The sequence below is a fragment of the Siphateles boraxobius genome, unplaced genomic scaffold, assembly GCF_051911475.1.
Source record: "Siphateles boraxobius isolate OS27281-9 unplaced genomic scaffold, OSU_SipBor_1 130, whole genome shotgun sequence".
In the NCBI taxonomy this organism is placed as follows: Eukaryota; Metazoa; Chordata; class Actinopteri; order Cypriniformes; family Leuciscidae; genus Siphateles; species Siphateles boraxobius.
Genome location: NW_027508734.1, coordinates 29,447,188 through 29,468,348, shown reverse-complemented (window position 1 = coordinate 29,468,348; position 21,161 = coordinate 29,447,188). Strand labels below are relative to the sequence as shown.

The following is a 21,161-nucleotide window of genomic DNA, read 5'->3' as shown; positions in this document are numbered from 1 at the left end:
AATTAATCTCTATGTATATTGTGGTATTTGTGATGTCACACGTTTCCTGACAAGCCTTAAAGGAGCCGCTCTTACAAATTTATAATTTTAGACATAGGGTCAGAATGAACATTATAAATGAACATCAAGAAACATTGAATTAAAATAATAAAAAAACAAACCCATGCCATGACCCTTTTAACTGATAGTGCTATCTTGAATTTTAAGGTGCCTCTCTAGGTATTTTTGACGTGGCTTTGATGTCTTTCTTTTTATGTAACCTGATGGCCCAGATTCTGCACCTTCAATATACATGTAACAACCACAGACCTTCTAATGACCATATGCATTTAAAGGACCATCAAAAATATCAAGAGTACATCCAGAAACTAATACTGTTGATTTAATTTAGTATGATTAATTAATTACTCAAAATAATAATGTGATAAAAAAAATATGCAATTATTCATGCCCCTGACACTGTAATAGGGAAATTTTCTACCATCAGAGCAATTCAAGCTTGAAGTAGCACCTTCATGTTTTTGCAAGTACATACAGATCAACCATTAAAAAATATCATAGTCAGAATACAAGAACAACAAGGTCAAAATACAAGAAAGTTTAGCTCAGACAGACCGATAAACTGTGATGTTTTAAAGGGACAGTTCAGCCAAAAAAGAACATTCTGTCATCATTTACTTGCCCTTATGTCAATCTAAAGAAAAGAAGATATTTTTGAAAGGAAGGTTTGGAATGACATTATGGTGAGTAAATGAATTTACAGAATATACATTTTGGCTTCTCTATTCATTTGTGTACAATGTTATTAAAGTATATCAGATTGACAGCTTAAGCCACATTTTGTAAGGTGCCTGTCTATTCAATGATTTTATGATCTGCCATATTAATGGAACAAATCTTTATTTGGGGGATTTTCTCTGCAAATATTGATAGATGTGATTTATTGTTATTAGTTTAGTAAAATTTTATTCGATAACCATCCACCAACAGCCCTGCCAGAAACTCTGTTTCATATACTGTCTAAAAAGACAGTATTTGTGTTCTAATTTATTCAAGCAAATAAACCCTTTACCTGTAAGTTACTTCATAACTGAGCTACCGAAAAGCTTTCACACACTTTTCTTCGATGCTGCAGATGATGTTCGACTTTAACCCGACAAATGAGAAGCTGCATTGCCTGAACTGAACTTAAATCTCCAGTTTAATTCAATTTATCTGCTCCTTTGAATTCAGGCCTCTCCATCATAACGTCAGTGCATCATTTATGAGTTGAACAACAACAATTAAAACATCAACACGGAAAACTCTGCATAATTTATTAAATGACTTGAAGAGAAAGACTGTCTGTCTGGTTAATGATGGACTGGACTTTGAAGTCTATTCGGCAGCTCTGAATATCATGCATAAATTAAGATACATTTTTACTAATTCGAATCATTTATTCCAGAACATAGATTTTTTTAGGACAGTTATCTGTGTTACTGAAAGATTCCTGCATGAGAGGTATGAGAGTGGAGTGGCCATTCTCACCAACTGTTCCGTGTGTTAATGTAAGGCAACTTGAGTGCGTCTTTTTCAAGAAAAAAAAGAAGAAATTCCCTAGGTGGGATGAGTAATATGATATTCTTATGACTCAAATAACTGTACGAAAAAGAGTATGAAGATGTTTGAAGTACCATCATGAATTGGAAGGATGAAACAGTACACTGTCATTTTGCCTTCCTGCCATAAAGAAATTTTGCCCAAACACATGTCAAGTACAGTCTTGTGCCTTTTCTTTCAAAACATATTCTTCATCTCCTCTAGTGCACATTTCTGCTATGTTTGCCTGCAACATGGGTAGTGTTAAATGCTGAAGCTCTAGCTGGGAAAAAGATAGTGTTTAGCATTCCACCTGGTCATTAGGCAGCTGTGCAACTGATATATTCTTGCCCAAATGTAAAATTAACGCCAACCTCGTATCAACCTTAGACAGACAGGCTAATGAGAGCATTGGAACAAACATGGTATCAATTATTCCATATGCAGCACTATATTTTTAGCTTCATCTTCTTTTCACACTTCAGTGGTCTCAATTTTAAACACTTATATTAAAAACTGAAACAACAACGTTTCTCTCACGATAGACTGGTAATTTAGCCTAACTTTGCCTAACCCAGAAAGGTTTATAAAGACCAAAACAAAGCAAAACAAACAAAGACCTGGCTGGCGGTCATTAAGTGGATAGTGTGAGGCAATTAGCACATGGTCCAGTAATGCCCTCAGCAGGCCTAATTAAGTCATCTCTAAGTTCACTACTAGGGAAATGGACTTGCTTATCAGACCCTAGAGGACAGCAGAAACCAACACAAGAGAGAGATCCAGGCACAAACAATGGTAATTTCTTAATGATGTACTCGCTTTGAACTTTTGCTTCTTGGATTGTAAAACTGCATGGTTTAAAATGCACAAAGGAGCTTATTTATGTCTTACAACCCTGCTTCCTTTCCAGAAGGTACCTTTTGGTTTGCGTTTTTTTTTAAAGCTCGCTGAGAGTCAAAGCCTGTTGAGTGAAATATTTTACAATGAGGGTCAGCTGTGGTCTGCTGATGGTCAGTGTCAATTTTTTGGACTGTGGTTTAGTGGTGAAGGGAAGGATAAAAGAAGCTCTCTTTTCACTGGCATCTGCTCATGCCTTATGTTCTTCCTCTTTACCTGAGCTCTGTCTTCCTGGACAACTGTGTTAAAGGCCGGCCAGATAGCAGCCCCCACTGGCATCTCTCTTTCTCTCTTCTGAGCTGTTTGCCACTTAGTCCATGTGTTGAAGCTGCGCTCTCTCTCTCTTTACTTCCTCTCTCACTCAGGTAATTTTCCATATGCGTCTTTATTTTGATTAATCATTCAAGCTGTATAAGACTATATATATATATATAACAATTTCATCTAATATGTAACCATTTAAATCAGTACATTTGATTTGTGATCAAGTACATTTGAGCAGTCACATTAATTTACCATTTTTTCTTTCAAAACGTGTACGTCTACTGGCAATATCTAGCAATGGTTATTTCCCTTGTTTGTATAGTATAAGCAGCAGAAGTGGTCAAAGACAAGAAATGCCGTTTTTTTACCATCATACTGTTAACCTTTCTTTAGTCATTACAGATCTATACAGCAAGAACCACTGCAGTTAAAAACCACCCTGAAAATTAAAATAAATAAATGCAAATTATAATAAATTACTAACATTTTAATTTTAAATTATCATATCTGACAAATCATTTGCAACTTGGAAACCCAGTTATTAATATACAGTAGCTAAAGCAGTATTTCTTAATCTTAACTGAAGATAATATTAAATATATTCTAAAGATATTTTTTTAGAGAATAAATGTAAGAATAAGACAGATAATTACAGGTGTATAGAGAATCTAAATTTTGAAGTAAAAAAAAAGTAAAGCGAACAGTACATACTGTAAAGTACATGTCTAGCCATACAATTTAAAACTTCAATTGTTACGCATTTAGCAGCACAACCTGTAAGATTAACAATATTTTGTTAATATACCCCAAAAAATGCACACACGTGGTTGAGGAGTGATAAAGCTTGACTTGATCTGACTAAGGCTATAGCATTTAATATTTTCCACAAGAAATCTTTAAATTTGGCATAAAATAAATAAATAGAAAAGCTTGAAAAGATTCTCAGAGGAAACCCAAGGGAGACTCATTTGAATTACAAATCGACTGTTGTCATCTTAAATTTGCCACAAGGGAATTTTTTCATCATCATTAAAAAACTTGCTCCTACTGCGACTGAAGTCACTTTTGTCTCGGAGTCTGTAGGTTTGAACTGTTTTAACCAAAATTTGACCGGAAAGAAAAATCTCCTGTCACTTACCTCCAAACGGAACTCTCAAGAACTTTGTTGGAGTCCGCATGGTAATATTTAGTGAGAATGAGGATGACCTATAAAGAGAAAAAAAGAGTTTCATTACACATTCATTGAAAAGATTTTCACAATTGTTATCATATATTAAAAAATACAACGCTGTACAAAAATTACATTAAAAATATATATATATTTATGTGAGATGGAGCAATTCAAACACATTCAGAACACCCAATCCATTTAAAAAGCTTTTTCAGCCTGGCAAAGACTATCTTTGCTGAGCAAATGTTCTCTAAATATAGCAGAGAGATGTCGCTGCATGTGTCTAGTTCTTCAGACACACACAGAGGCATGATGTGTTTGTGGTATTAAAAACAGCAAGCTAACCTCATTTGACAGATCTATCAAACTTTAACCACTTGCTGGACAACATCTTCCTAACTTATGCTAATAATTTTACTTTTTTTCTTATAGAACTGACTGCTCTGCAAGCAGTTGCTACAGTATTGATAAACGCATCGGCATGATGCCAAGTTACTTTCTTCAACTGGCAGCATGGAGTATAGAAAGAGCTGACAGAAGTTGTTGGCCTGTGATGCATTTGATGCATTTGATGATTCTCATAAAACATGAAATAACGCAAGTAGGGTGACAACAGTATTAACAAGCAATATATGTATTTTCTCACTCATCCATGCTTGTCCATACAGTACATACATCAGTTGCATTTTAGTATGTTTTAATCCAAACATGTATGATAGGTCAGAAAAAGCACTTAATGACATCTTGATAATTATAATTTATGTTAGGCTTTCTCTATTTATTTTTGTGTTGTGGTATTTTAGCAAGCGCAAAGTTTAAAAAAAAAAGCTGATTAGGCTCTTAGAAACTGCTCCAATCAACACAACACAGATGAAAAAATCTACTGTAGCTCCACCAAAAGATTCTTTCTGCAATGTGATTCTACTTGCCTTGAAGTATTTTCACAATGAAACCCACTATTTCTCTATAAAACTGGTTTCAATTCCATTACTTACTATGTTTGTGGAAAGGATGCAAAATGCTTTATAATTTGTGCATTAAGATATTGAATTAAAAGGAAATAGCCTACCCCACAGACACATGTGTGTGCACACATGCGATGCCTTCCTCTGGTTGAGGTATTAAAGCCAGGGTCAGGTGTATCCCTTAAAGTCAATCCTATCTTTTATTTATGTATGCCTGAGTTTGCAGTAACAAATCAGTAGAATGTGAGTGAAGGAGGATGTCTTGTGTCTGTGTGTCTCCTTTATCTTTCTCTGCTTCACACACTGGGTCTCTGACAGCAAAGCCCACTGGAAAAGCATTGCCAGGAAAAAGGGTCAGAGAGATTCAGGGCCTTGGCAGGGTGAATGACAGGTCGGTATTGGAATGTGAAAGGAAGCCTGTGGATCGGGCCAGCCTTGGGCTTTGCTCAGGGGATCAGCTGAGAGGGTTATTGCCCTGAGCTTGTCCCTCGTAGACGACAGGGGTGCTTAAAGGTCGGGCGGGGGGTGGGGGGGGGGGGGGGGGGGTAACTCTATGGGGGTTGTGTATGGGCGAAAAGCTATTTTAAGCTTTTACAGTGAAATATGGCAGGATTCAAACTGAACTGCTGTACCCAAAGCCAGTTCATTAAAAAATAAATTATTCCTGCAGTCACTTCAATATATTTTTTAAAGTCCCTTAAAATCAAGCCGGAATGACTTTTTTTTTAATTTAAATCAAAGATTCAGTATTTAATGCACTTTAATGCTACAGTACCGTTGATAAGTTTGGGGTCGGTATGATTATTTAATGTTTTTGAAATAACTTTTTTATGCTCACCAAGGCTTAATTTATTGAATAGAAAATATGGTGAAAACGTAAATCTTGTGAACTAATTTTAATTTAATTTAAAATATTTTAAAATGTAATTTATTCTTGTGATGGTAAAGCTGAATGTTCAGCATCATAACTCGAGTCTTCAGTGTCCCATGATCCTTCAGAAATCATTCTAATATGATGATTTGCTGCTCAAGAAACAATTCTTATTATTATCAATGTTGACAACAGTTGTGCTGCTTAATATGTTTAATTTTTTAGAGATAAACAAACCAAATCAATAATTTTGTCTTTACTGTAATTGTGTGAATAGTATGTGTGAATCAGCGCTGTCATGTTTGTTTGGTTTGTTTGTGATTTGAGCAAAAGTGAGTAATCTGACCATTATTGAAACAGAGTCTGCTTCTTGTGTTTTACTATTCCACATATCATGCTATTTTCCTTTCTCTCTCTGTCTGGTCCTGTTCTCTTTGTCCATCATCAACTTCCATCATCCAAACAAATCTGAAAAGCATCTCAGGCATCAGGCCCCCCAAACACCCTCTTGGCTATTCATGCCATAATTTGTCAAGAACATAACTATTTACCAGATGTGATCTGTAACTTTCTCTCTGGGAATACTGAAGAAAATTAGGCTTACTGTTACTGCAAACACGGCTGTATCTGGAAGAATAACCTAGTATCTTTTTCCACTTATGATTTTTAAAGGCCAGTGATGCATAAAACCTTTATCTAACAGTGGATAAGCGGTCTACATTCACCCATCAAGACACAAGACAGTTGGATTTGTGCATTCCAAAATAAATACCACAGTCTGATCCCGAACAAGATAATTTGCCCTATTCATCAATACAGACACCATTATGACAATTTCTTTGAACTAAATAAGCTGAAGCTAATCAAACTTATTAGTTAGATGCAGTATATTGCAGCTCTTTTGGCATCAGGCTACACAGCGAACAGTCTTCCCAGTCTACCCAGGGGGTCAAGTGCCCCCGCACAGGCGTCAGATGGTGGCCTTTGGAAAGAGTCTGTCTGCACCCAGCTGTCTGCAGTACAACGCTAATGAACCACTGGAAACAAACCCTTTCAATCAGATAAGAACAACTGATGATCAGCAGCTTAGAGCAAAGCCCACTGAACTCATTACTGACATCAGCATGCAGAGAATAATCTTCACATCATTTAGTTTGAGCAATAACAAAGCTGACATCAGCTGAGAATGATGGGAAGTGACTTAATACACACACTCTGGTGGCAGCCTCTCAGTTTATCGGTTTATCAAGAGGAAGAGAGAGCAGACACGAAAAGCTGAAGAGGGGAGAAAAACAACAGTAAAATCTGCACAGGAGAACATGCTATTGAGAGTGAATCTTGTGATTAGTGTCTAGAACGCAAAAATAGAGAGATGCAATTATCAAATAGAGGTGGACCAATATTAAATTTCTGGCTGATATTTAAATTCTATACTGTTTTGAGAGGTGGTTTTAGGTATCACAGCATTAAAATGTACAGTCTAAAATAGATGTTCCTTTAGAGATTAGCTAATGATCACATTTACCAGTGTAATTAAATAATTTGTTTTTAAGATTAACTTTGAGTGAGTGTTAAATGACATATCTGAGTGTAACATATTATCAAAAGGGGGAAAAAAGTAGGGTGGGACTTGGTTCTATGCATCAGTTGTTGACTGGATTTTGAGATATGGCTGTTGAACTCAAAGACGAATGGGTGAATTGTTCAGAATAAGTTTCATAACATGCATTTACAAAATAGAATGAATGAATTTATATTTCATGCCAACTTTGAAATATCTAATGTTGCCCAATAACCAATATAATATCAATACATCATGTATCCTAAATTTATATATTAAAATGACAACTTTCCAGTGGATTAATGAGAGCAGAAGCTGCACAGGGTGAAAAAGGAAAAAGTGTGATTGTAAAATCAGTTCTCTTCTATACACACCACTTGAGACGGTGCAATATGCTCAACGGCACTATGTGCGCTTCAAAAAAGGATAAAGGAAAGATTGGAGCTTTTTCTCAAACCTCAGCAGAGATCCCTGGGATTTGTCACTATCACTGTCCTGCATAAAAGCAGATAAATGCCTTGAGCATTACACACACAGACTTGGCTTGCCAAGATACAAAAAGTATAAAAGCGCTTCTTCCAGCCTTCCAGCTGCGTCGCAGAAGCCTTTACGCATAAATCATATATCCATAAGTCAAAATGTTTTTTTTTCTTTAGTGACATATAAAGCTGTCACTAAAGAAAAGGCAGGTCTACACTTTGTCTCTCCATCTGTTCTGTTGTGAGACGAGGGGTCACAGTTCTTCTAGGGGGAAAACGATTTCTGCTGCTGTGAGTAATGGCGATAGAAGCAGGAGGATAGGTAGCCATCAATCAGTCCACCGCACAGCAACAGACAGGCTCTCTAACGGAGACCTTCGGAGGGAAAGAGCTGTGATCCCAGTGCATTCATACCAACACACTGGCCCTCATCCCAGAATATCAGCTTGGCAAACTGGTTTTAGCTACATCTAAATCTTAGTCTAGAAATATCTGCAGTACATCACATGCTGGGAAAAAATGCAATTCGCTTGAAAGAAAGCAAGTACAGCGCCTCTACATCAGACTTCTGCAGGGTGTCTTTTATGGACACCATAAATCTGGTAGTAATTAGAGGACGAGACAGAGTGCAGAATCATAAATAAAAAAAGATGATATAAATTAGGGAAGCAATATTTGCTCTCACTGACTACATTTTATTGAGGATATTAGAGCTCTCAATCGATTCTTTGGATGTGTTGATGTTAATGTTGTTTTGTATTGTTTTACAGCCCTTGAAAAAAGGGACCCATATCTGAAAAGATTCTAACCTTGTTTAAAGTTAGCCTTGTTAACCTTGTTTGAATAAATGGTGTTTCTGTAGGGATGCATTCAAATAAGACACAAGGAACACTGATGAACCGCCTGACATTTCCATGTCTGTCTGCGGTTGTGTTTCCTCCTCCTACTGACTATGTTGCATGTTTCATTCTCTCATGCCTGAAGTGCTTCAAAACCCAAAGAGGAAAGAGAGGACACAGAGATGTATTATTACAATCATATTTTTTCAGGCTGTGCATTTCTTCAACAATCCTTCGAAAAAGTGCATGTTTTTCCCTGAAATTTTGATTTAAAAAATGCCAAGAAAAAGTTCTCTATTTGTAGCTTGGGAGAATGCCATTTCTCAACCAGTTGGTGACATTTATTAGGGACAAGTCTACCAGCCTGTGGCGAGCCTTGAATGGACAAACACAATGCCACAAGAGGCACCATTGAAAAAAGCACCATGGCAAACATACCACATGTGAACTGTGACTGCACAGAGCACTGGCTTCAGATGACTATTCCACATTCCAATGAACTTGGCGTTTCATTGAAGGGCAGTAAATCAAGTGATGGAGGGAAAATAATTCACCAAGTCTGTACTGAAAGTCATTCTTATAAAGCCAGACATGGAAATAAATCATTCTGCAAAAATGCATGATCCCTCAACACGTCGGATGCAGTGAGACCACACACATACAAAAAAATACATAGAAAGCCATTCACAATTAAAATTACTGCATCCTGACGACTGATCTGTTGGAATGGGGATACCAAGGAATGATGAACAACTCTAATTTATGTTCCTCAGCATTAATTGGAGAGAACTCCAGTTTAAAATGTGATGCATGCTAATCTACAGTATGATTAGGTAATCTCAGGAATTTGAGATTATGAGAGGATTACTGTAAAGATGTGTCTGTAGAAAACGATCTGCTTTAGTCAAGGAGGTTCACTAATCAAAAGCATGTAGGCAAAAGAAACAAGAATATTAACATAATTTCACACTTTACATTACAGAGTTCATGTTAAAATATAATTAGACATGTAATGTGCAATTAAAATGCAATTTTGTTCAGAACAACCTGTAGCTACATCAAATAGGTAACACTTTACTTGAAGGGGTGTGCAAAAGACTAACATGACACCTTCATAATCATGACATGACACATGTTATGAATATGAAGGAGGTTTCATGCATGTTTATGACAACTGTCATTAAGTGTCATTCGCTCAATTATGACATTTTTAATGCAAATATGACATTGTTTGAGATGTCTTTGTTATGACACCTTGACATAAACCAATACATCATAACCTGTCAGTGTCTTTGTCATGACAACTTGACATTACTAAGACAACTCAACCTGTCATAAACATGACATAGCAGATTAATTATCAAACTTAAGAAACCACTTAGCTTTATTGGTTAACATTACATTAAACTGTCAGGTGGTTGGTTTTGACATTGGCTGTCATGAGGCCATTATAACAGTTTAATGACAAATTCAATTTGTACCACTGTAGTTGAGGTCACGAAAAATATTCATGACACAGTTATAATGGCCTCATGACAGCCAATGTCAAAACCAACCACATGCCAGTTTAACTTAATTTAATGTCAAGTTGTCATGACAAAGACACTGACAGGTTATGATGTTATGGTTTATGTCAAGGTGTCATAACAAAGACATCTTAAACAATGTCATATTTGCATTCAAAATGTCATTATTGAGCGAAAGACACTTAATGACAGTTGTCATAAACATGCATAAACCCTACTTCATATTCATGACATATGTTATGTCATGGTTATGAAGGTGTCATGTCAGTCTTACGTACACCCCTTCAAGTAAAGTGTTACCTTTTATTCCTACTGCCATAACAATTAATTACATTTATCACAATACAGTGACTCTGCAATGTTAAAGTCCAAAATGAGCACAGTGGCTGAAACTCTTTTACTCAATTTTGGTTTAAAATTTTTTTTTACAAGATTGTAGCTTTATGTCCTAAGTGCTAGTCTAAGAATGTTTTGCCATGTGGCATCTGCTCTGTACAGATCGTATCACAGGAAGTGTAAACACAAAAAGGTCACATCTCATCATTTAAAAAACAGTCTCACTGGATTTTTTGTATTATTGTTTCTGACACATACCTTGTTCAGTATTAACTTAACATATCTTACATTTCCTAAGTACTGACTGCCAATAAATGCCTGGCATGTGAGTGACACATAAAAACAGCTGATACAGGCAAAGCAGGAAAAGAGTGACCGCAGGCCCACTGTCCAGCTGTTGTTTCTTCCCAATGAATTTTTCCCATCACTCTCTGGAAATCCAGCCAGACTGTTGAATTTGAGGGTCTAACTATGAGTGTGGTGTGCATGAGTTTGAGACCTGATTGAATGGCCTGCAGCGGTGCATTGATGAACTAAGAGGAAAAGTAGGCTTATAATGAACTCTGCAGATAGAAGATCTGGCAAGGCCTCCTGGCACGCTGACAGTGGAGGCTTTTCTCAGCCAGACACACTGAGAGGCTCATAGTGGACACAGATGTTATTACTGGCATAACAGCTGTCACCTTTGCAACACAGTAATCCTTTCCTCTCAATCATCCCTTTATGTTGTGATAATTCCCAATTCCCCATTTCTCTCCATTATTCTGTCTGTATCTACCTCTCCCACACCCACAACTCTCTCTTGTTTTGATAGATTATTCTCACTGCGTGGCAATAATTCCCTTTTGACAATACATTTCCATCTATATTTCTTTTTGACATTCTTTAAATTTGACATGGTCTCATTATCAGCATTCAGAGCCTGAAGCTTCCTCCTGACAAGTTTGGCAATGTTATCTGTCTTCACTTATTTGTGTACTTGTGTGGAGTGAACAGAGGACAGATAACTTTTATCTCGGGTACAAAGGATGAGTTTCTGAAGCTGTGGGGCTAAACCTGGATCGAATTAAAAGGGATTGTGATACATTAGGCATAAATACTAAAGGTTCAGACTCGACAACAAAGCTTTGCGTGCTGGTTTGATAACTGACAGTCTTAAGAAGCAGTGGAATCTGAACCCCATTCTGTCTGAGACCCCTTAAGGCGGACCGCATTAAGCTGCATGCTCCACTGAAGCGATGTGCCATGGTGCTGCTTAACAAAAATGTTTGCAGATCACAAGGTTCCAGTCAAACATTTAAATTCACAAATAAAGACTGGAATGGAACAATTAAAGGTCAAAGAAACCACTGAAGGTTAAAGAAACGAAACAAACTCATGGGGGTTAAAATTGAGGGTGGAACCAGAACAAGTAAGACGTTAACAAAGGGAAAGAGAAACAAAGAAAGAGACAAAGGATGACAGAAATGTAACAAAATAGATTATTTAAAAAAGAACAATTAATATTCACTTAATTTTAAAAATACTAACTAAACTATGGCAAATTGTTATATGTTGATGAAGGGCTGCTTGAATTTCAGTACCCATATTGTAAATTCACACTTTAACACAATAAGTACGCTAATCTGACATCACTGAGATTCAATCATGCAATCATAAATCTATAAATGGATGGCAATCTTTTAAAGAAATTATATTCAATACGGTTATTGTTAAACCTTTACTTAACAAGGGTGGTCCAACTGATTTTTTTTCCCATGGTGAATGATTGCAGACAGAAAAAAAAGAGTTTTTATTGCACATTGATGGAGCAACAGATTTTGTGTGAAAATAAATCATAGAAGTGGTTTGTTTGTTTGTTTGTTTGTTTGTTTGTTTCTTTAAAAATCTCACCAGCATGGGGCAAAAGGTACACATTGTTTATACAAATACCTCAGCTACAATAATATGTTTTTAATCATATCTGAAGTTAATACTTGTTCAAAACTATCACTTTAGCAAAGTTTGGGCTATTTTCGGATTATTTTGATGAATAAAATAATTAATTTTTGTAATAATTGAATATAGCTTTACAGTAGTAACAAATAAATATGATGTTTTATTATATGATTGTCACAATATCAACTTGTTTGGACTCAGTTTGCACCATTTCCTGCCACTAATTGTCACCATAGTTAATGATTTGATTTTTCATGACTGTCAGCTGTGTTATAGTTAATCATCTCGTTTGCCTGTGTATTTAAGTCCTGTGTTTTCAGTTCACCTTTGTCTGTTTCCATTTGCCTGTCTTCGCCTGGAATTACTCTGGATATAATTAAATTAACTTTTGAACATTAAGAACTTTGTCTCAAAATATAGACAATAATTTTATAGATTCTCATTTGCTACATAAATCTAAAACATTTAAAAAAAATATTAAATATTAGATTAAATTAGCGCAGAATCAGCTTTGCGTTGCTGTCTGCGATCACGTCAAGGATCAGCCAAACTTCCATGTGCATCATCAAAATCCGTTAAGAAAATTGATGAGCTGAATTTTTCATCTAGTGGTTTAAAAGAGAATAAAGTCCGGCGCCTTTTACCCCGGTGCGCTTTTAGCCCCATTGTACCCTACCTCATCCAGAAAAGCAACAGCCAGACCCAAACACCATTATTAAATACATCAAATTACATTCAAAGGTTTGGGTTGGCAATTTTCTTTAATGTTTTTGAAATAAGTCTCTTATGCTCACCTAGGTTGCATTTATTTTATCACAAATACAGTAAAAGAAATGTAATATTATGAAATATCTTTACAATTTAAAATAACTGTTTTATATTTAATATGTGATGGCAAAGCTGAATTTTCAGTATCATTTCTCCAGTCTTCAGTGTCACATGATCCTTCAGAAATCATTCTAATACGCCGATTTGTTGCCCAAGAAACATTTCTTATTATTATCATTGTTGAAAACAGTTGTGCTGCTGAATATTTTTGGGGAAACTGTGATTTTATCAGGATTCTTTGATGAATAGAAATTTCAATAGAACAGCATTAATTTAAAATATAAATCCTTTGTAACATTATACATGATTATTCCTGAATAAAAGTTTTAATTTATTTTGGATTTAACAAAAGTAAAATTTAAACTGTAGGAAATATGATGGAACAAAAGACTCACTATGCAGCTGTATTTAAAAAAAAAAAAAGCTTCAGATGACATGAGAAAACACAAATCATCTGATTTAAAAACCCACAATGTTTACTTTAACCTCTAATCTTTTCCAAACAAAGCAAAAGCCATTGCCTCGGTTAATGGAGTCGTCTTAGATGTGGACTGGTGCTGCCTCAAGAAGTCTAGATTGGCCATGCACATATGAAACTATTACTTTAATGTGAGCCTTTATCTGGATTAGGGGAAATTACACTGACCACTATAAAGGAATCCATCTGATGATGAGAGAGTAATTAAGAGGGATATACTGACCACATAAGGTTTAGAGGAGAGCAATGTAAACATGTTGAGTACAGAGAGATCTCTATAGCTCAGCCTAATGCTCTCATGGCTAATTGAATCAAGTATTTTTTTGGCCTCATCGCTCCATTAAACTGTGCACACGAGCTTGTCTGACTCCCAAGAGTAAAGCACCTCACTGCTGCCCTCTCACCCCATCTGCCTGATGCTTCTCTACAAAATGATTCAATTAAATCCATTTAAGACTAATCCACATAAACAAATCATGTATTTATTAAATGTAAAGGGGATTTCTCAAAGCAATAGTTCACCCAAAATAAGAAAAAAAAATTGGTAGTTCCAAACTTTCTTTATTCAGCATGAACAAATCCAAATAGCATGCTTAGTATCATTAAACCCCAATGAATTTTAATATATGGACCAAAAAACATGGACATTTTTCAAAATATCTTCTTGTGTTCCACAGAAAAAAAAATCATACATGACTGAAACAACATTAGGGTGAGTAAATGATGTAATTTTTTATTTTTGGTGAGATGTCCCTTTAACTATCTTTTATTCCTTAAGCTAGAGAGATTTGGTTTACTTAGCTTGTTCACTTTATAGCCTTAAACAATCGCCTATCATGGCCTCTATAACATATGGAAGGGAAAGAAATATGGTGATAGATATTTGTTTTAACAGGCTGGAGAATGTTTACTGGCAAGCAGTACTTTGTAAATGTGGGACCACCCTGTAAGGTCAGTATGTTTCAAAGTGGTCAGCATTTGTAAATACAAGACAAATGTTAAAAAGTAAAGAGATCAAAACAAAACCAAATACCTAGTGTCCATAGTGTCCTCTGTGATAACCAATTTAATAATGTCCATTTTTTTCTGTCTTGCCTTTTTATAGGTACTTTGCTGCTTCCATTTAGTAATTTTTCTATAGTGAAAGAGAATCGTCTTAGGTAAAACAGCTCGCATTTCCTCTCAGGTGAAACTGCTCTCATTAGTTGTCATGTGAATCAGTTCTCTCACACGCTGAAGAGGCTACAACACTCCACTGCAATCTTTTCAGTGCGAGTGGGACACAGAACCACAGGGATCGTACTGTAAGTTCATGGCAAAATGGAAGGACTTTCATAATTGCTTTATATTACTGTTACCGACTCAGTTACCTGATTGCCAGGCCACTTCTAAAAAGGAGGGGAGTTCTAAAAGAAGCAGCACCCATCACTGAGCTCATGCACAACAGTCATCACACAGACTCAGAATTCATCCTGCATCACAACACACAAAAAGGATCAATACCCTAAATGTTGCAGCATGAGAAACAGAAAAAAAGATCCAGGCTTAAATCTTTTAGTTTATTTCAATAAATATTTTGGAGCAAATCTATTGTTTGTATACTTTTCATATTTCTCATTGTCATTCAAAAAGTTGAGTAATTATCCAACAACAACCATTCATTTTTTGGGTCAGTAAAACCTTTTTTAAAAGAAATGAATACTTTTATTCAGAAAGGCACATTAAATTGAAAATTAAAAGTAATACATGCTGCTCTTTTGAAGTTTGTACCCATCAAAGAATGAAAGAAAAACCTATCATGGGTTCAACAAAAATTCTAAGCATGCACCACAACTGTTTTCAACTGTGAAAACAAGAAGAAATGATTTTGGTCAAAAGTATTGGTCAAACAGATTATTGGTCTCTACTCTAAAACTCTTTACACGGCTTCTCAATTCTTCTATTCCAAATGAATCTCATTGATAGCAAAATGAGCATCTGAAAACAATTTACAGCTATTCTATAGGAACAGAATAAAGATTGCAGGTAGTTCATAATGCACTTATGCGCATTTGTGATAAGTGTGAGCAGTTGGTCTAGGACGGTGGTGCCTTTCTAACTGGTGATGAATTAAGGTGTCTCTAGGAAGGGCTCAAGCTTAATATGCACAAAACTACAAAACATCATCATATAAAGATAAAAGATGTAATAAAGTAGACATCAAATAAGTTTCTCATAAGAAAGAAATCCATGTCAGCCAATGCTGGGTAACAGCCAAGTGAATCATACAGTACACCAAAGAAAAGATCATCACTATCCACAGATATTTAAACCTCAGATGTACACTTCACTTTTTTCCAATTCCTCATAGCTAAAATGGAAATTCTGTATAATGTAACAGCATAACCCTCCTAACATGCCACATCTGTTAATATATAAGCACTGACATCTGTTAATATATAAGCACAAGGACAGGTTTACTTCCCCTTGTAACACCACATTGAAAATCATCACATTTACCAGAAAAGAAACCTGGTTCAAACTTTATAGACCACCCTCATAACCCTAAGTTTAACTTAGTTTAAAAAAGTTATAAAAAGGACAAACCCTATGCTATCAGAAGATTGCATGACTTAAAGCCAAAACATAATGCTGACATTCACTGAAAGAGCCCCAGAACCAAGCAGCGCTGACCTTATCAAAAAAGCAACAAACAGAGAAGTGCTGTCAGTGCTTTAAAAAGAACCAAAGGTCTGAGCCTGACAGTTAATGGTTAGGACTTAAGTGGTAGAGAAGCAAGAAGTAACGATATTTTCAGTGCTTATGGAGAAACTGCAGGTTAACAAACAAACACCATGCTTGCATACTGTATATGTGAGTCAGGGAAGGTTTGATGGAGAACTATTAATATATATATATATATATATATATATATATATATATATATATAGGGATGCTGATGTTATTATAAAAATTGTATCACATCTTAAAAAACACATAGTACCACAACTGTTTTCAATATTGATTATAATAAGAAATGTTTCTTGAGCAGGAAATCAACATATTAGAATGATTTCTGAAGAATCATGTGACACTGAAGACTGGAGTAATGATGCTGAAAATTCAGCTTTAATCCCAGGAATAAATTACATTTTTAAATATATTCAAAGAGAAAAGAGTTATTTTCAATTATAACAAAATTTCACTGTTTTTATTTTACTGTGCTTTTGGATCAAATAAATGCAGCCTTGGTGAGCATTAGAAACTTCTTTCAAAAGCATTAAAATAATACCGACCCCAAACTTGGAACAGTAGTGTGTTTGACTTGACATAGGACCTAACTGTGCAAAATTGATAAAACTTCACAGTTTCTCAATCCATTTCCCTCCACTGATCTGCTACAAACTCTTGTAAGTATGTCGCAAGTGTCAGTGCTGTGAGAGAGAACACAATACCCCAACAGATGAAATAGTAGAGGGCACAAGAGAGACAGAACGAGAGAGTGACAGATAAAAAGAAAAAATGAGAAACTCCAGCTGAGTGAGTGAGCAAATGAATGAGCAAGTGAACAAATGAGAAAGAGGGCCGAAAAATAGGCAGAGGGTAAGAGCTTGGCCTTCCAAAGGCCTTACATAATGACTCTCATTTGAAAAGCAGAACACATTGCCTTACTCAGTGAACTTTAATGACATGAGAGAGTATCACACAAACATTGTGTGCATCTCCCAGGCTAAATGCTTACTGAAAACTACACTGCGTTTATCATGGGGGTGAATGAAAAGAGAGCCTTTCATTTATTCTGTAGCTAAACCTTTATGACATTCATCTTGCTGAAACTGCATCCTCAAGCACTCTTTTCATCCACTAAAGAGAACTGATGGCACATACGGTAAAGACACCAGGTTTACACAGAAATTTGATTAATGGATGGTTTTATAAATATTCACTGCCAATTGTACCAAATGCAATTGCTTACAGGGAAAGTAATCAGATTCGTGGCTTATTTGATGATGAATTCACATATTTTGCTTTTAATGACGTAGCATAAGGACATTTTTCAAGACTATAAACTTAATTCTACCACCAGATCATGACAGAAAACAAAACAATGACCTGAAAACCACATGAAATGGTCTGCAGGTTGCATAGCTAGGAGGCTCTATACTGTTTCTTAGCCAGTGTTAACTTTCCACAGATAATGATGACTGATCTTGGGTCAGTGAGGCGAAATGTTCCCATGGCGATTCACGTCAACACAACCATAATCTGTTATATGACACCAGCGGAGAGAAGACATTATTACAGGGCTTTTACAGAGAGAAACAGCCTCAGGGAGAGTCTAAATGGGAGGGCGTCCAAACCGGTAGCACTCAGTGGGTTATGTGTATTGTGAGCCCGATCTCATGAAAGTGCGTATTAATACAAAGAATGTTATTTCTCGTGCCATTTATACGCCTAAAAGAGTTTTTGCGTGTATATGATACGCATTTTGCGCGTGCATATGGTACGCACTTTATGGCATATAATACGCACGCACCCCCCTCCCCCCTTCCCCTAATCCTACCCAAGGGGATTTCAGTGCGTAGCATATACACGCAAAAAACATTTTTGGCGTATAAATGGCACGAGAAATAACATTCGTGGTATAGACACGCACTGTCATGAGACTGTGTTGGTATTGTATACATTGTGCATTACTGTGTCAAAATATTATTAATCAGCCAGATTAATTTACACGACTACAGCAGCCCCATCTTTAAATATGACTTCCTTTAAGATGTACATAAAAACATTCAACTGGCCTCAGTATGATGAGAACTTTAGAAGATTATGACACATGGGACAATTAACATCTACAAAAAGTCAGGCACACAAGGAATTACAACAACAAAAATAAATAGATCAAAAATAAACACCCAGGAGAACAATTTAATCCATAAATCTAGGTAAGTAATGAAATTGAATGTAAGTTGGAAGTAAAACAAAATGGAACAATTCAATGTTGTGAGCTTTTTCCCGGTGAGACACAATTTAATAATCTACAATTCTGACTAAACAATGGGTGTATTCTACATCTGATTAACAGATGTAAACTGAATAAATAATTCACAGTGACGTTACTATGGGCCAAGAGTGTTTCTCTATAACACGTGATATTGCTAATTGCTTTTATAAAACATTGGTAACTGCCATTTGATAAAAGACAAATAAATAGTTACATTTCTTAATAATGATGAGAATAAATTATTCTTTCGCCAATAATATAGTACATAGACTGTAGATAGTTGCCAAATAATTACCAAATTTAAATTGAATAATTGATGCATTTAAATGGAAATTATTGGCTGAAACCAAAATAATTGTGGAGACACTGCAGGGGGAGAAAGAAAATGAAAATGCTCATTTTAATTTAGGCTAGCTTTTGTTTGGAATAGCAATGTGATTGATAATGGCTTTTATTTTGTTCTTTACTTTGTCCTTCCTTTTTAAGGATCACTTTTCTCACTATGTAATGAGTTTGGAACTCAACATCCCAGATGTTACAGAAGCTGTCACCAGTCAAAGCTGTCAGATGTCTTGGAAAGCTTGCTTTCTCCACTAATACACGTTTTTCTGACAGTTTTATTTTTTTATTTTAACTGATTAAACAGTTTTTTTTGTTGTTTTTTTTGTATAAAACATATTTAGCTTGTAAATTATGTTTAAGTGGAAAATAGCATATCACAAATGTGCCATTTGTGAAGTAGTCTTTGCCATTTGTGAAGTTGGTTTAACTCTGTGGATGTCCGTGATGCGAGTTATCGCATTCTCGGACGCTGTTGTTGGCCTGTAAATGTGATTGTTTCCACGTTATTAATGATTTACAGAGGAGGTCCATATTCTTTATTGGATTCCCTCCATCTGGCTCTCCAGCTACACAAGCCCTTTAAAACTTTGGATAGATTACTTTACAAAGATCTTATTTCACACTTGGACCATGTTTTTTAGTGGACATTCAGCTTTGATCTACAGCAAGTTTACGTATTACAGTTGTTCCCTGAGAGGTTTACTTATTTTATAGCAACTCAAAGCTAAACCAACCTCAGACATGTAAGAATCTGCCGGAAAAGAACTAAAGTGAGCCATGCAAACCCACCTTAGACCAGTTTCTCAGTCTCAGAGCATCATGCAGCACAGGAGACAACGACTACTGTCAATATTTATCAGCATTTCTATCCAGATGCCATAAAGTGAAAATCAAATCTTCCACCGACTCCAACCAATTGGTTACACAATAGGAAATCGCACAATACTGCTCTTCCAGTGTGAGAATCCATTTAACAGAGGTCAATAGCTGCTGTAGGTGAGCTGAAGGAACAAGAGTTTTGTCGACATCTACACTGCATTGATACAAGGTCCTACTGTTTGGGGATCACAAGCAAGTGGAAACGATTTGTGTGTATGTGCAGGGCCGCCGCGTACCTATGGGCGATCTTTGCAGCCGCCTAGGGCGGCACCACAGTCAGGGCGGCAAGAGAGAGACTTCTTTTTCTTGACATTATTGCACTTATATCAACCACAATTGTTTCACATCATTAGTTAGCCTATTCTAAATTTAAAACCGCGCAGGACGTTGATGGGCATGAATTGTTTGGAGCTTACCATTTTGCATAGATGGCCTCACCAAATTACCGTATAGACCATTTCAAACATAGACCTATTAATTATGTCTATGATTTCAACGGCCTTGATTCCAACCGTTTTTTTTCCTTGGACGTTTCGGGTTAGTTGTCGAGCGCATTCAAAACAGTGGGATTGCGATCATTTTTTTAATCCTGCTATTTAAAATATATTTTATTTTAAATTAGGTCCTTGTTGCTCATTAGTTGGGTCCTCCTTCTGGCCCGAAACGAACCTTCTTTTGGAAATTAAAGTGTTTAGATTACCGAAAAACGAGTCTGGATTACAGCAGTGAAGCGAGAAGGCTGGATACTAAGCAACTATTATATTGGATTATTTGTATTTCTTTACGTTAACGGTTTAGTATGATGCAGCATAATGTAAGCTAGCACTGTGGGTTCGTTATTGTTTACATATGCACCTAGCATTTTGACGCATATGTAGTGAAAAAAGTTTTTACTTCCGTTTTTTTCCACTAAATGTTCTGTGGGCTGTAATTAAGTAGGAGTTAACATTTGTTGTCTAGCTGTCTAGTCAGTTGACAACTGCAGTGAGTAACACATTATAGAATGTACTATAGGCTATACCTAAATGTTGTGTAACAGCTAAATGCAGTAGTTTACAAAAGGTAACGGTAAACATTTTTTCATCACTTATTAAGCTTGGCTAATGTTAATTCCAACATTTACTGATGTATTACACAATAGTAGCATTATTTTTTTAAATATTGTGCATTAACCAGATTAAGTTAAATAATTGTGTTTCTACTTTTGTCTTCAATAGGAAAG

At 35.9% G+C, this 21,161-nt stretch overlaps 1 protein-coding gene across 8 annotated transcripts in view; it reads right to left on the bottom strand.

The window, feature by feature from the left end:
• Positions 1-21,161, bottom strand: part of sorcs2 (sortilin-related VPS10 domain containing receptor 2) — a 199,895-nt gene that overhangs the window by 138,069 nt on the left and 40,665 nt on the right. For all 8 annotated transcript variants that reach the window (XM_077229080.1, XM_077229079.1, XM_077229072.1 and 5 more), the window contains exon 2: positions 3,881-3,948. In XM_077229080.1, coding sequence (XP_077085195.1) covers positions 3,881-3,948 — 68 coding nt within the window. The remainder of the gene's footprint in view (positions 1-3,880; positions 3,949-21,161) is intronic.